At 35.0% G+C, this 13411-nt stretch overlaps 2 protein-coding genes across 4 annotated transcripts; both read right to left on the bottom strand.

Moving 5' to 3' along the window:
• Positions 1-752: 752 nt before the first annotated feature.
• Positions 753-4392, bottom strand: elp6 (elongator acetyltransferase complex subunit 6). Of its 3 annotated transcripts, none has more exons than XM_067405102.1 (8): positions 4348-4392; positions 3973-4116; positions 3804-3882; positions 3659-3729; positions 3455-3579; positions 1914-2118; positions 1660-1815; positions 753-1231 (listed from the first exon to the last, which is right to left on the bottom strand). In XM_067405102.1, the coding sequence occupies exons 2-8, from the start codon at positions 4024-4026 to the stop codon at positions 1109-1111; spliced, it is 813 nt and encodes a 270-aa protein (XP_067261203.1). In that variant the 5' UTR covers positions 4027-4116; positions 4348-4392; the 3' UTR covers positions 753-1108. The 3 variants fall into 3 exon arrangements, with proteins under 3 accessions (XP_067261203.1, XP_067261210.1, XP_067261198.1); XM_067405109.1 differs by having other exon boundaries at positions 4280-4386; XM_067405097.1 differs by having other exon boundaries at positions 3973-4382.
• Positions 4393-4560: 168 nt separating this feature from the next.
• Positions 4561-12511, bottom strand: gabpb2b (GA binding protein transcription factor subunit beta 2b). The gene is made up of 8 exons (XM_067394012.1): positions 12355-12511; positions 11393-11500; positions 11122-11289; positions 10829-11023; positions 10562-10712; positions 7669-7833; positions 7462-7580; positions 4561-6746 (listed from the first exon to the last, which is right to left on the bottom strand). Exons 2-8 carry the CDS (start codon positions 11498-11500, stop codon positions 6393-6395), a joined length of 1260 nt encoding a protein of 419 aa, XP_067250113.1. The 5' UTR covers positions 12355-12511; the 3' UTR covers positions 4561-6392.
• Positions 12512-13411: the final 900 nt, after the last annotated feature.

Genomic DNA, 13411 nt, shown 5'->3' with positions numbered 1-13411 from the left:
CTCACTGCAAAGCAGGAAATTCAATCGGGTTCAAGGTACGGTAGTGATGGAAGGCGACATTAGCGACGTCCGATTCATGAACGGTCGGATCTTTTCAATGAATCAGTCGAACCGGTTAAAAACGGTCTAAATGATTTGTTCACGAATCAGTCCGTTAAACCATACAGCAGCCCATATCACTATAGTATTAGATTTGAACCGAAAAAGAATCAGTTGAACCGGTTAAAAACATTCATTCATCAGTAATCAGTCCGTTAGCCTAACATTAGTATTAGCTTTGAACCGAACTGTTCGAAGGAATCGATTCGTGAAAATGAATCTACGTGGCACATAAACAACTCTGGCCAGTTCACAACATAAGCACAACAGCGCTTTCTGTGGCTGTGCAGTTTAAACTACAGAATCTCATAATGTAACTTTTAAAAAAACTATCATGTCATAAGATTCTTGTGGTCTCATCAAGGGAGAAGAATAAAAACTTGTTCATAATATGAAACTGCATTAGCTTTCTCCTTCAAATCATCCATCTATCCAAACCGCTTTATCCTCTACAGCAGTGTTTTTTTAACTCCAGTCCTCGAGACCTGCCTCCCAGAATGTTTCAGATGTGTCACTGTTTAACACACCAAGAAGCTGATGAGCTCAATCTGGTGTTTTAAATAGTCTGACATCTAAAACCTTCTGGTAGTTTGGTCCCCAGGACTAGATTTGCAAAACACTGCTTTACAGGGTTGCAGGGATGCTGGAGCCTATCCAATGTCTCGGGCCAAAGGCAGGGGACACCCTAGGCACATCACAGGACTAGTGAGAAATCAAATATATTCAAATATCCCCACTCAAATTATGAATTTTGCTTGAGCTCTTCTTTGTTCCTGTGTCCCTTTAAACAGAAGCATTTACTAGCATCCGGCTCTTGAAGTTGGAAATGTTGGTATTTTTGCAAGCACCCATTTTTACTGCTACACAAAATTAACACAGAAAGTAATGCAAACAACAAGTGAACAAAACAACTGCAACTGGTGATGTATTATATGTATTTATATAAAACAAACTACATCATAACATTAATTCAGTTAGAGATTCAAGACTTAGACTTTCATTTGAAAACCTAGAGAACAGCACTAGAAGTCCCTCGAGCAAAAAATGATGCTCCCTTATCATAGACCTTAAAATGAAATATTTTCCGTTGGTTGTACATGGTCTCTCCACTCTGTCGCCAGCAAACCTCCATCTGAAAAAAAAACAAATATCAGAATGTAAGCTCAAATCAGGGCCATTTATTAAAGAGTATTAGTGAAGTTTTAAAGGATTAGTTCACTTTCACATAAGATTTTCCTGATAATTTACTCACCCCACTGTCATCTAAGATGTTCATGTCTTTCTTTCTTTCTTCGGTCAAAAAGAAATTAAGGTTTTTGATGAAAACATTCCAGGATTATTCTCCTCATTATGGACTTCAATGGCCTCCAAACAGTTGAAGGTCAAAATTATAGTTTCAGTGCAGCTTCAAAGGGCTTTAAACGATACCAGACGAGGAATAAGGATCTTATCTAGATCAGTCATTTTCGAAACATGAACATCTTGGATGACATGGGGGTGAGTAAATTATCAGGAAAAGTTTATATGAAAGTGAACTAATCATTTACCAATAAACCGCACCTGTCCATGTATGTCCCTGCAGTAACCCGTGGGTAACCCCTCTACATGTAATGCCAAGTTACATTGATGAACTAGCCCCCTCTGGAGCAGGTTTGATCCCTCTTCATCATCATCTGCATCCTCCTCCTCACATCTCACCAGAATGACCATATTTCCCTTGATATCAAAACAGAAAAACAATGTCTTTACACAATGAAGCATTAAATCAATAGTCTGGTATTATTTCAGGCACTGACCCAAAAACACTGACTCACCTGTAACTCAGAGCACACGGTGGCTTGGCAGTAGAGGGTAAAGTCTAGTATTGCTCCAACAGTAACACCTAAACTCAGGAGAACACTGAGATCATCTATGAGTAACACTGGAGGACCCCATGATTCACCATCATCACAGCCTCCATTCTGATGCACAGAACTTTCCACAAATCTGAACAGACCTTTCAGTCCAGCAGCTGGGGACCTAGAACAACAAAATAGCAAGACTAGGCTTTTTTCCTTATATATCTGACTTAAACATATAGGGAGGGGAATGTAGAAAAATGTATTTAAAATTTTTTTTTTCCACAACATGCTATTAGGGTTGCAAAGGGGTGGAAAGTTTCCAGTAAATTTCCGGAAACTTTCCACGGGAACTTAACCAGGGGAGTTTTGGAAATATTCAAATTTGGAAACTTAACAGGAATTTATGGGAATTAATTGGAAATTTTGGGAAATTTATATAAATTTACAATATTTATATAAAATATATCATATACAAACATAAATTTTTTTTGCATTCAATTAATTCTAATTTAGTATGTATATGTATGTATATATTTTTATTGCAGTAATCGTTATGTGTTATGTTATTTGTACATGATCCTTCAGAAATCTTTCCAATATGCTGATTTGATACTCAGTTATTATCAATGTTGGAAATAGTTGTGCTGCTTTGATACTGTGATACTTTAAGATCCATTGATGAATAAAAAGTAAAAAAAGAACAGAATTAATTCAAAATAGAAATCTTTACTAACAATATCACTTTAATATCACTTTTTATCAATTTCACACATCCTTGCTGAATAAAAGTATTCATTTCTTTCAAAAAAAGAAAGAAAAAAATTACTGACCCCAAAACTTTGAACAGTAGTGTATATTGTTACAAAAAAATTATATTTTAAATAAATGCTGTTCTTTAAATGTTTATTCATCAAAGAATCCTGTAAAAAAGTATCAGAGGTTATAAAAAATATTAAGCAGCACAACTGTTTCCAACATTGATAAATGACTCTCAAATTAGCATGTTAGAATGATTTCTGAAGGATCATGTGACAGTGAAGATGTCACATGCTGATATGGTGAAAATTCAGCTTTGATCACAGAAATAAATTGTATTTTAATGTATATTAAAATTGAAAACCATTATTTTAAATAGTTATGTTTCACAATATTACAGTTTTTTATCTGTATTTTTGATCAAATGTGCATGTTATGGACTGGGGGAATGCACAGTGCATGCAGGGGTGTGTCCTCAATAGCCCTGCAGTAAGTAGTGTGCTGTGTGAATGTGATTGAGGAATGTGCAGGGTAGAAATTCAACTGAAATTGCATTAAATCTAGTTGTTTTAACCAAAATTATGCTGCAAGATGTTTTTTTTTTCAACTACATTTAAGCACCCTGTTATAGGCTAACCTGCAATTCTGCAAATTCCCTGTTTATTCCCATTAATTCCCATATATTCCCGTTAATTCCCATGGAAAGTTTCCAGCTTTGAAAATTCCCAGAATTTTGCAATCCTACATGCTATACATGCCTGAGATAACTCAAAGGTTGTGTCCCCTGACTGCTTTCCTCCTGTAATAGTGCTCCAATAGAGTCCTTCAGTCCTTCGAGAAACACTAGCTGGCCCTTCTCTCTTGCCTGGGTCAGACTCACTCCCTGCACACAAACATTATGATCAAGTCACATTAAAGTAATAAACAAAATGTATAAACAGAGCAAACAGATGTAGACTTACCAGCCTCTGACCGACAGCACTGTAGTGGCTGAAGGACTGAACAAGACCCAGAAAACACACCTTACAGCCAGCTGGAAATATAGGAGTTTATCAATAAACTTATATTAACATAAGACTTAATAGTTGTATACAGTAGGTCACTTACCACGTAAATAGAAAGACAGATAGTGATGAATGAGAAAGGATGCATCAGCTTGTCTGTCAGACACCAGGATGAAGTCACTCTACAAGCACAGAAGACATCGGTTAGAGTCAATGATATTTTGTGAGATATCTTAATCATGTAAAGAGATGCAAGTACTATAATTAGTTACCGATTTGAAACTGTCTGGAGTGGAATTAAGAATACTATTCAGTTCTGGAAACATGTCTGTGAGATAAAGATGAACTTGACAACAGTTGAGCAGGATATGCTGCTGTCTTTTCTCTACTTCTACTTTTCTTCAGTATTTTTCATGCTGGCAAAAAAACACGATTGTAAATAAAAGCATTGAGTTGTTTTCAAGTGTTTGCTTCCCCATGTATATGTAGCGCAACTATCATACTAAATCAATATTAACGTCGTCTAAGCATTCGGAGTACCGTAAAGGAGAAGAAAACATGAAAATAATAATAATGTACCTAAAGTGTCTGCAATTACATCATCTACTTTTACATTATGAACAAATAAATACGAAGAAATATCTCACGTTTGCCTGTTGTGCTAGTAAACGTGGGTACGGAATTCGCATTAGGACAATCTTTCCTAAAAACGCGTTTCGGTAGTGTGGTTTGAAATCATGACTAGCGAGGAATTTCACTACGGAGGAAAATATTCAATATTTATAAAAAAGTCAATATTTTTTTCTTTTCTCCATTAGTGAAAGAGTATTTTCTTCAATAAAAATTTCCAGTAGATATACCAAACCTCAGAAATATTTATTTTGACCAAAGATAAAATGCAGCTGCAAGTGCACTAAAGACAGGCTCCAATAGTGTTTCATTACAAAAATATATATGTAAAAAATATACAAACAAGAAATCTTAGGGACAAACTGTTGATCTATGTTATGTGTCATGTGCTTGTGTCTGCTTTAAGTTAGAATTCGTATGCATTTGCTTCCATCAAACTGAAATACGAGTAATTCTGCCAGTCAAACTTTGCAACAAAATAAGTGTAAACATTTTTACCTATAAAGCACTGCTGATGAAATCCTATACAACTGACATTCTAAATGCATAAAAAGCAAGAAAAATATAATGGAAGAACATGGTCTTGTCCAAGTGAATAACCCATTCAATAAATAGTATAATGTCCTTCTAAATCTTAATATTCATGGGTTTAGATGGAAGAAAATTGTAAATATTTGCATATGTACAGAGTAAAAATATGTTGTGCACAATAATGGTGATACAAGCCCTTAAAATTCAATTTATGGAATGTTAATCATCAGTTGTGTACCTAAAAAAACAGCAAAGATAATGCAAAACCATTTTTCTATGAGGAGGAAATCTATAGAGCATTTAAGGTCTAGTTCCATAAAATTACATAGAGCATTCATTCACATTTTAAAACTTGACATAAAAAAAAAATACTCAACAACACAACTGATGATATAACTTAACTGAAAGACTGACTGTAAAAGCTGCTAACTGGGAAATGGGCACATGGACCAGGACCAGGCCATGGAATGCAAGCACAGACATGTTGCATACTTTTTAGAGCACAAAACTTTGAAATGCAAATCGTGATTTAGTGTCTAACAGAACAAAGGAAATGATGTTAGATTAAAAAAAAGAAAGAAAAGAAAAGTTAAACAACCTTTGCTCAATCTTGTACTCTTAAAAGAGTAAGTTATCTTTATAAACAGCTAAAAGTATATAAAACATGAAAGAGTTTTCTTAAGTAACTACATAGCTACTTTGATTATCACATCACCCAATGCTGACTGCATCAATAAGACACCGTGCACTGCAGGAGCAAGTCAATGGCACACAAAGCCATAACATAACAGTCCTCATCTCTGAATAATGTCTAGTATTGTTCTTTATATGATATACTGTTAACCTTCACTCTCATGTCACTATTTCAGGAATGTTCCGTGTTCAAGTTAAGCTATATTGACAGCATTTGCAATGTGACCTGTCCTTCAGGTTTTTTTTTTTTTTTTTTTCACGACACGGGGCCAGGCGATAAACATTCAACTTTGATGTAATGACAGCATGATGATGCTAAACCCAATCATTTCTGCACAATACGCAAGAAGCAACTCAAATAAGTAATGCAAGTGTTTAAACAAAAAATAAGCTATTTTTATAGTATATTTTATTATAACCAAAACTTGCATTTTTAAAAAATAAAACTAGAAAAGGACGAGTCAAAATGGTGTGTATTGAACCCAGAACATTCCTTTAAGTACACTATCCTCCGTACTAATAGTATAGTTGCACAATAGGCCTTGATTGGAAAGCATCATCACTAAAACTTACATGACTTGCACCGCTGTATGTTAAAAGAACACACCTGATCTTCCTATTCTGCCAATCTGAGCAGCTCAGCATCGTTGTGGCCACCTATTTATAATTCATGCTACGTGTTTGTAGAGATCTGTACAGAAACTGAATGCTACGAGTAAAAAAAAAGGATAAAACAAAAGGTTATGATTTACAATAAATAAATACAACATGCCACTCCAGGTACACAGACTAGAAGAGTGTATGTAATTCCTGAGTGTTTGAGTCTTTGGGTTCACTGCTACGGCGTGCCCTCAGAAGTGGCTGTGATATCTGCCGTCTCTACTAATGTCACTGTTTCTCCTGTTGTTGAATCAAGGGGTTCCTCTTTAATGATTATGGCCCCTTCTGGCAACATGACAACTTCCTCTTCACCGACCACCTCCTCCTCTTCCTCTTCCTGGAGCACCACTTCCTCTTGGGGCTCTGTGCTGGTGCCATTGGTCTGCCCGTTGGCGATGGCTTCTAGTTTAAGCCTGTACTGCTCAGCTTCCTGTTCCTTTCTTAGTAACTGCTGTCGGTATTCCTGGGCTTTTCTGTTTGCCTCTTTTAGTTGCTGTTCCAGTAATTCCCTACTGTCCTTCTCGTCGGGTTCCTGCAGAAAACACCAAACAGTTAAATTTACCATGAAATCAAAACAATTTTAATTTAATTGAAATCGACAATTTTAAAGGGATCATGAACTGCATTTCTTTTTAATTATTTTATGTTTTCTGAGATGCACTTATAATGTTAATGTGATTTTTTACATCAAAAATAGTCATAATTTGTAAAAAAAAAAAAAAAAAAAAAAAAGCCCATTTTCTACCCTGATTTTACACTGTGAGACTTCAATATAAACACTCACTGCTATGATTGGCTAACATATGCAACTCGAATACTGCACACATGACTGCTTTCATCATCAATAACAGTGCAAACACCATGTAAATAAGAAATTCATTGTGCAGTGTAGACAGCGTTATTGATTATAATGGGAGTTTTGGTGAGAGTTTTTTTAGCTGTGTGATTGACAGCTCCAGTGATTATAAAGGAAGCATTCTTTGATCACTCTTGCAGTGACATCTCTTCTCTTCCCTGATGACGTGTTTACCGGCGCGAGAGCAAGACATCCTGTCACTCACATGACATCACAGCAATAGCAAATCACAATGATCCAATCAATTTTCGATGGACAAAATAAAATCCCGTCCTACATTTTTTTCTTTCGTCACATTCGTCACAAAAGTAAAGACTATTGTAACTTCCTTTCATTCTGACTTTTGCATCCCAAAAAGTAAGATTTAAATAAGAATCTCTACTGGTCACACCTTATGTTTGACATCTGTGTGGTTGACGGTTGATTCGAATTTCCGCTTCCGCGATGGAACTGGTTTGGGGTCCTCTGTTATGATTTCTTCTGCTATCTGACCCGCAGGCACTGCGACCACTAAATATATACAGACATGTCAGAATATAAATACTGCAAAGTCCTAAAAGAAATATAAACTAAACTAATGTTGCAACAATCTACTCACTTTGCTGCCCCTGCATTGTGACAAAGAATTTCTGTCCCAAGTTGCCAGGCTGCAGGTTTCCCTGTTGGTCAGTTACTATGGTGATGACTCTCTGGCCATCTTCCCCTACAAGATGCTGGATGGCAGAATCCACTGAATCAGCAGCAATCAAACTCTCTGAAGCTCCTGCAGGATTATAAAAGCAGTTTGTTTGGCAGGGAGAAATACACTAATAACAATCTCTAGGTGTATACAGTTCAAATATATGTAAAAACTTAAAAATGTTAAATAAATTCTGTTGTCTATGTTCCCAAATTGCAAAAAGCAAAACAAGCACAAAATACAAGAATTGGCATTAGTGAGTAAATAAAAATCAAATTTAAAGCACAATTCAAAACAAGTGGTAGAAACCTGCTAAAGAAACTTGTCACAACTCATGTTGCTTAATATTTTTGTGGAAACCATGATACTTTTTTAGGAATTTTTGATGAATAGAACGTTGAAAAGCACAGCATTTATTTGAAATAGACGTCTTTTTAAAGATTATAAATGTCTCAGGGTTCCTACACATTTTCCATTTCAAAATTCCATACTTTTCCAGACTCAAATTTCCAGACCTCCTTCCAAACGTTTTTCTGCCATTGGTTAGTCTCTGTCTCCTTTTCTATGTTTTCTCTGCTTCATGTTTGTAGTAGGGTTCTTACAGTCTTTTAGTGATTTTTAAATCAGTGTTTGATTGTTGAAATAAAGTTTTGTATTTAGTATTTACGTCTAGGCCCTTCTCTTCTTAAAACTACGTTGCTGTGTGACTTCTGTTGTGGATTAATTTACAAGTACTAATATATTCCCTGTTTAAAAGGGTAGTGACTTTGTTTCCCTTTCTGACCATACCACTCGCTACATAGGCGTAAATATTTAATTTGTTTAACATTCTAATAATTCGACACATTTACTTCATAGACATTCTTCTCTGATTTATCCATTCTGTTCTGTTGTCAGTATTTGTTGGAATCAAAACATTTCTATAGAGTAGCCTACAAAAGCGCAGTATCAGTTTTAGAAATGTTAGAAATATTTTAGAAATTCACAAGTTTATAAACATCTGCAAAGTAAAAAGAGTTGTAAAAGGTGATGTGTAGGGGGGTCTGGGGGCATCCTCCCCCAGGAGAAGATTTTTGTGATTTTAACATGTAAATGAAGCATTCTGGTGCACTCTGACAACAACATAAATGGGAAAACTAACATTTCCTTCAAGTAAAAAAAATAAAAATAATAATAAAATGACAGTATGGCTGAGAATTGACACAAATTTCACAATTGAATGCGATTTTGATTCAGAAGCTTGCTTGATTTTGATTTTGAAAATTTTGATTTTGAAAATTTGATTTTGAAAATTTGATTTTGATTTGATTACCTTCGATTCAATATTGATTCATTTGCGGCCTATCAGGTCAAATACTGTACATGGCAAATTTCCTCAAAGAAAAATTCAACTAATGCTGTAAATTATACAAGGAACCACAGCTGGTACATCATTATAATAATTGGTTAAAACTGATTTGCAAGCTACTTTCATGTAGGCTAAATTACACATAAGGAAGTTTATATAAATTTTTAATGACAATTATTTTTCTCTTTTTTTTTATTATTTAGGCCTAAACATTTAAATGGTGGCTGTCATGAAACAGATTTATACATTTAATATCGAAGCACATGTTAAGTACAAATACAATGAATATGCAACAGCCTATAGTGCATATATTTAGAAAAATGCTCCTCTTGAAGTTCATTTTTGTAGCTGAATAATGAGTTTTTGGCCATTGAACGGCTTTTCTGAGGTAGGCTAAATGTGATATTTTTACATGATGACAGTTTTATTGATGCCTTTCTGCAGTTGAAACAATAATTGATCGATTGCATGTGATACAGAATTCAGTAAGTTGTACTTTATCTTTCAACATTCCTTCGGATGTTCAATCATGTTTATTTTGTGCTGTAACTAGTAAAGCAGAAGAGATGGTCGGTTCACGAGCACTACAGCGATCTATCACGCCACAGAGCACCAAGAAAGATCACGACTCACTCCAGTCTATGGGAAAGTAGCCCATTTTCGATTCTTGTGAGAATCCTGAGACACGCACTCGCCCTGAAAAAAACCTCTTCGGATCTACACGATTAACATAAATTATGTATTTTGATTCAAAAGAGCTAATTTCGCTGTAAAGTGTCTAGTTTGCAGGTATAATAAATTAGAAAACTGAATAGAGACAACAGTCTGGAAACACAAATATTTTTCCATACTCTGATTTCTTTTTTCCATACTTTTCCAGACCTGGAAATCACTCAAATCAAATTCCATACTTTTCCATACTTTTCCAAACCGCGTAGGAACCCTGATGTCTTTACTGTCACTTTTGATCAATGTAATGTGTCCTTGTTAAAAAAGAAAGGATTAATTTAGTTTAAAAAGTTCTAATGACTTCAAACTTTTGAATGGTAGTGTATATGGGAAAACTCCTTGCTTTTAAGTCAACAAACTGAGTATACTAGGAAGAAAAATAGTGATTCAGATCATTTTTGGCAGGGAGGATGGAAAGAATAGATTGCCACTGCCATTGCTGTCATAGGGACACATTTTATAAATAAAAATTATGTAGAAATATATAGTACCTTGCACACCCAAATCTTTAGCAGGTGTGCGATAAATGTACAACTTAAACCAAAAAATGAAATAAATCTTGCACACCACTCGAATTTGCAGCTTGCCTGAGGAAGGTCTGTTGACTGCATATTAAAGCTATTAAATGATTCAGCAAGTTTGAGTGGTGCGCAAGATTTTTTTAAAATAAAAATTATATAAACGTTTCATGGCTGGCAAATTATCTGAAATAACAAACTGTAATGAAACTCATACCTGTGTTAGCCTTAGCATTGGTGAGAACAATATCAGAGAGATTGACCACCCCAGAGGAGGAGATGATGAACTGAGGGCTGGCAGAGGCGGGTGATGTGCTGCTTAGGATTGTCCTTTCTGGATTCATGTTCACTTGGTTCTGCATTCCCTCCTAGAATAACAAACAATCCAGTCAAGTTATGATACTGCAGCTTGATTTCACCTAAGAACATTGTTAAATACATAACAGCTGGTGAGTTTTAGATAGTAATATCTGTTATTTTTTACCTGTAACAAGAGCATCAGCTCAGTGTTTCCTCGGTCCACTGCAATGTTAAAAGGCGTCTTGTCAAACTTGCTGAGGGCGTGAGTATCAGCACCGTATTTGATTAATAGCTCCACGACCCCCCTGTGCCCATGCTCCGTAGCCCAGTGCAAGGCGGTCATTTTCAGCATGTCTTTGGCATTGATGTCTGCTCCACTCTGTCCCAGAAAGGAGCAGAATCAGATATAACACAACAAAAATTAAGAATGTCAAAATTTGAATAATCCAATACTCTTCTGAGATCATTTGTTCTTACCTTGACCAATAATTCAACAATGCTTGAGTGGCCCTCTGCCGCAGCCATGTGGAGGGGGGTCCGATCCACTTTAGTGCGGGCATCTCTACTAACGCCGGCACGGAGAAGCACCTCAGCGGTGGAGTAGTGCCCATATTGTGCTGCTAAATGAAGTGGCGAGGTTCCCAGCTAAAACATATTACCATCATTACTGTTATAGTAAAATGCAGATTATAAATAGCAGACAATAGGTCTGCATTTGTAGTATGCTTGAGCAGCAAATACAACTCACCCAGTCTGTAGTAAAAGGAGCTCCATTGGCCATAAGTGACCTCACTTCATCATCCTGTCCTTTGCGCGCTGCCTCCAACAAACGCTTTCCCAAATCCACAAGCGACATCTAATGATGCAAATAAGGTTTGAAGCATTGGAATACACTAAATATTGATACTGAAAAGTTGCTTTATATCTTGACAACCACCTGTTTACATTCTTAGGGCGTTTAACCAGATGAAGTGTTTCAAAGAAAATGTCCAAAGGATGTTAAGGAAACGATTTTCCATGTACACAAACTGTATGCTAAATGACATTGTGGTTATATTAATCATAAGACTTCATTCCACAGGGATTTCCACAGTGTTTTAAGTGCCAGGAAGTGGATGTGTACATTAATGTTAGACATAATTCATTATCAATGACAGGACGGGAAACAGTCATCATTTTATAATAAGGCAAGTTCCGGTGGAAGTTGATTTCATGCTGGACACTTTTGTTTACAGTATCACTGTGTGGCTGGATCGATGAACATTTTCACACTTTAAAAAGTCAGGTTAATTATATCTGTTATATAGTGATATTATTTACAAATAAAACAGTTTGATTTCATTTATCAAAACAAGCCCAACAATGACTGTTGTTACCTTATTGGTTGTCTTCTATGAGATTTTTGTAATATACACAGTATATTTTCCTAGATATTATACTACAGACTGTTTTTATGCGCAAACTAATAATCTGACAGGTAAAGAACAAATAATTTAAATTGCAAATTTATAATTTTCAACAAGTTGAGTAAGTTACGCGTAAGTTTTCAAGTTAGAAAATAGCTGTTCGTATTGACAGGTGATCGTCTGCAGTTACTATATCGCCAAAACCATGTAAAATATGTAATTAAAATCTCTTTTAATGACAGTTCATCAAACTCCTCCAGTCAGTTTCTAGTAAACAGAATAAAGCAAAACTTCAGCTGCTCACCTCGCCAAAAATGTTTCCCGAAGACTTTTACTGAATTATAACACGTTAGATTCGGTAAAAAACAGACGTATGCTTCGTTTAATGCGCTTTAGTGTTCTATCATACTTTTCGATACTTTTGAAAACAAAAATAACATACATGGGCTATGTATCGTCAAAGATGGCGCACGAACGGTACCGGAAGTAGAAATATTTGATTGGTTCTTCTTTGGTAGTGTTGAGACGTCTATAGCGCACCCTGCTGGTTTATATTCGTTACACCAGAAGAAAAATGTAAATCATCTATTCTCTGTTTTTGGAAACGAAGAGGTTTATGCTCATTTATTTAAAATATGCTCATTTATTTTCTCCAATTAGTTTCTTTTACTATTTAAATCAATTTAAAGGTTTTCCAATGCAAAGCCCAGGTGAAAAAATACTATAGTAATTTATAGTAAATACTGTAGTGTTTTTGAACCATACTATAGTAAAGTACTTGAATTCATTTGTTGTGGTGATTCTATAGTTGCTGTTATAATATAACAACTATAGTAATATAAACAAATTACTTTACACAATACTGTACTAAGTTTTCAACAACTAGGGTATATTATACTACAATATACACTACAGTTTACTGTAGTAAAAACTACAGTATACTAGTTTACTACAGTATTTATTTACAGTTTATTATAGTATTTTTTTCACCTGGGGATTTAAAAGCACAAAATCGGCTATGTGCGCGTTTGCACTAAAATAAATTGTGTATTAAGCACAATTCACTATGAAAATTAATAAATTATTAAATTAATAATATTTTTTTTTTGCCAATGTAATATTTATATTCATGCAAAAACAGCTCATATATTTTTAATGAATATATTAAATGTATTTATCGTTAAAAATACATGTTATGCTGTTGTTTTCATCAAAATAAACACTATTATGCAAAAAATGCATAATGTTTTAATACACAATTTAATGCAAAAGTGCACACTGATTACTGCTTTTAAATATTAAGTATTGGCAAACTGCTTAATCTCAGCAATTCTATATAAAGAGACTAGAGATTGATTTAA

The sequence above is a fragment of the Chanodichthys erythropterus genome, chromosome 2, assembly GCF_024489055.1.
Source record: "Chanodichthys erythropterus isolate Z2021 chromosome 2, ASM2448905v1, whole genome shotgun sequence".
Classification (NCBI taxonomy): Eukaryota; Metazoa; Chordata; class Actinopteri; order Cypriniformes; family Xenocyprididae; genus Chanodichthys; species Chanodichthys erythropterus.
The sequence above is the reverse complement of the archived record's forward strand: the minus strand, read 5'-3'. Positions and strand labels throughout refer to the sequence as shown.

Coding starts and splice junctions, on each gene's coding strand:
- gabpb2b (XM_067394012.1), bottom strand. CDS start 11,500: ATGTCGCTTGTGGATTTGGGAAAGCGTTTGTTGGAGGCAGCGCGCAAA. Junction 11,024..11,121: donor TTGTTGAATTATTGGTCAAG/GTAAGAACAAAT, acceptor TTTCTGGGACAG/AGTGGAGCAGACATCAATGC. Junction 10,713..10,828: donor AGCTGATGCTCTTGTTACAG/GTAAAAAATAAC, acceptor TTGTTATTCTAG/GAGGGAATGCAGAACCAAGT.
- elp6 (XM_067405102.1), bottom strand. CDS start 4,026: ATGTTTCCAGAACTGAATAGTATTCTTAATTCCACTCCAGACAGTTTC. Junction 3,730..3,803: donor TCTGTCTTTCTATTTACGTG/GTAAGTGACCTA, acceptor CTATATTTCCAG/CTGGCTGTAAGGTGTGTTTT. Junction 1,232..1,659: donor GCAGGGACATACATGGACAG/GTGCGGTTTATT, acceptor TTTTTTTTTCAG/ATGGAGGTTTGCTGGCGACA.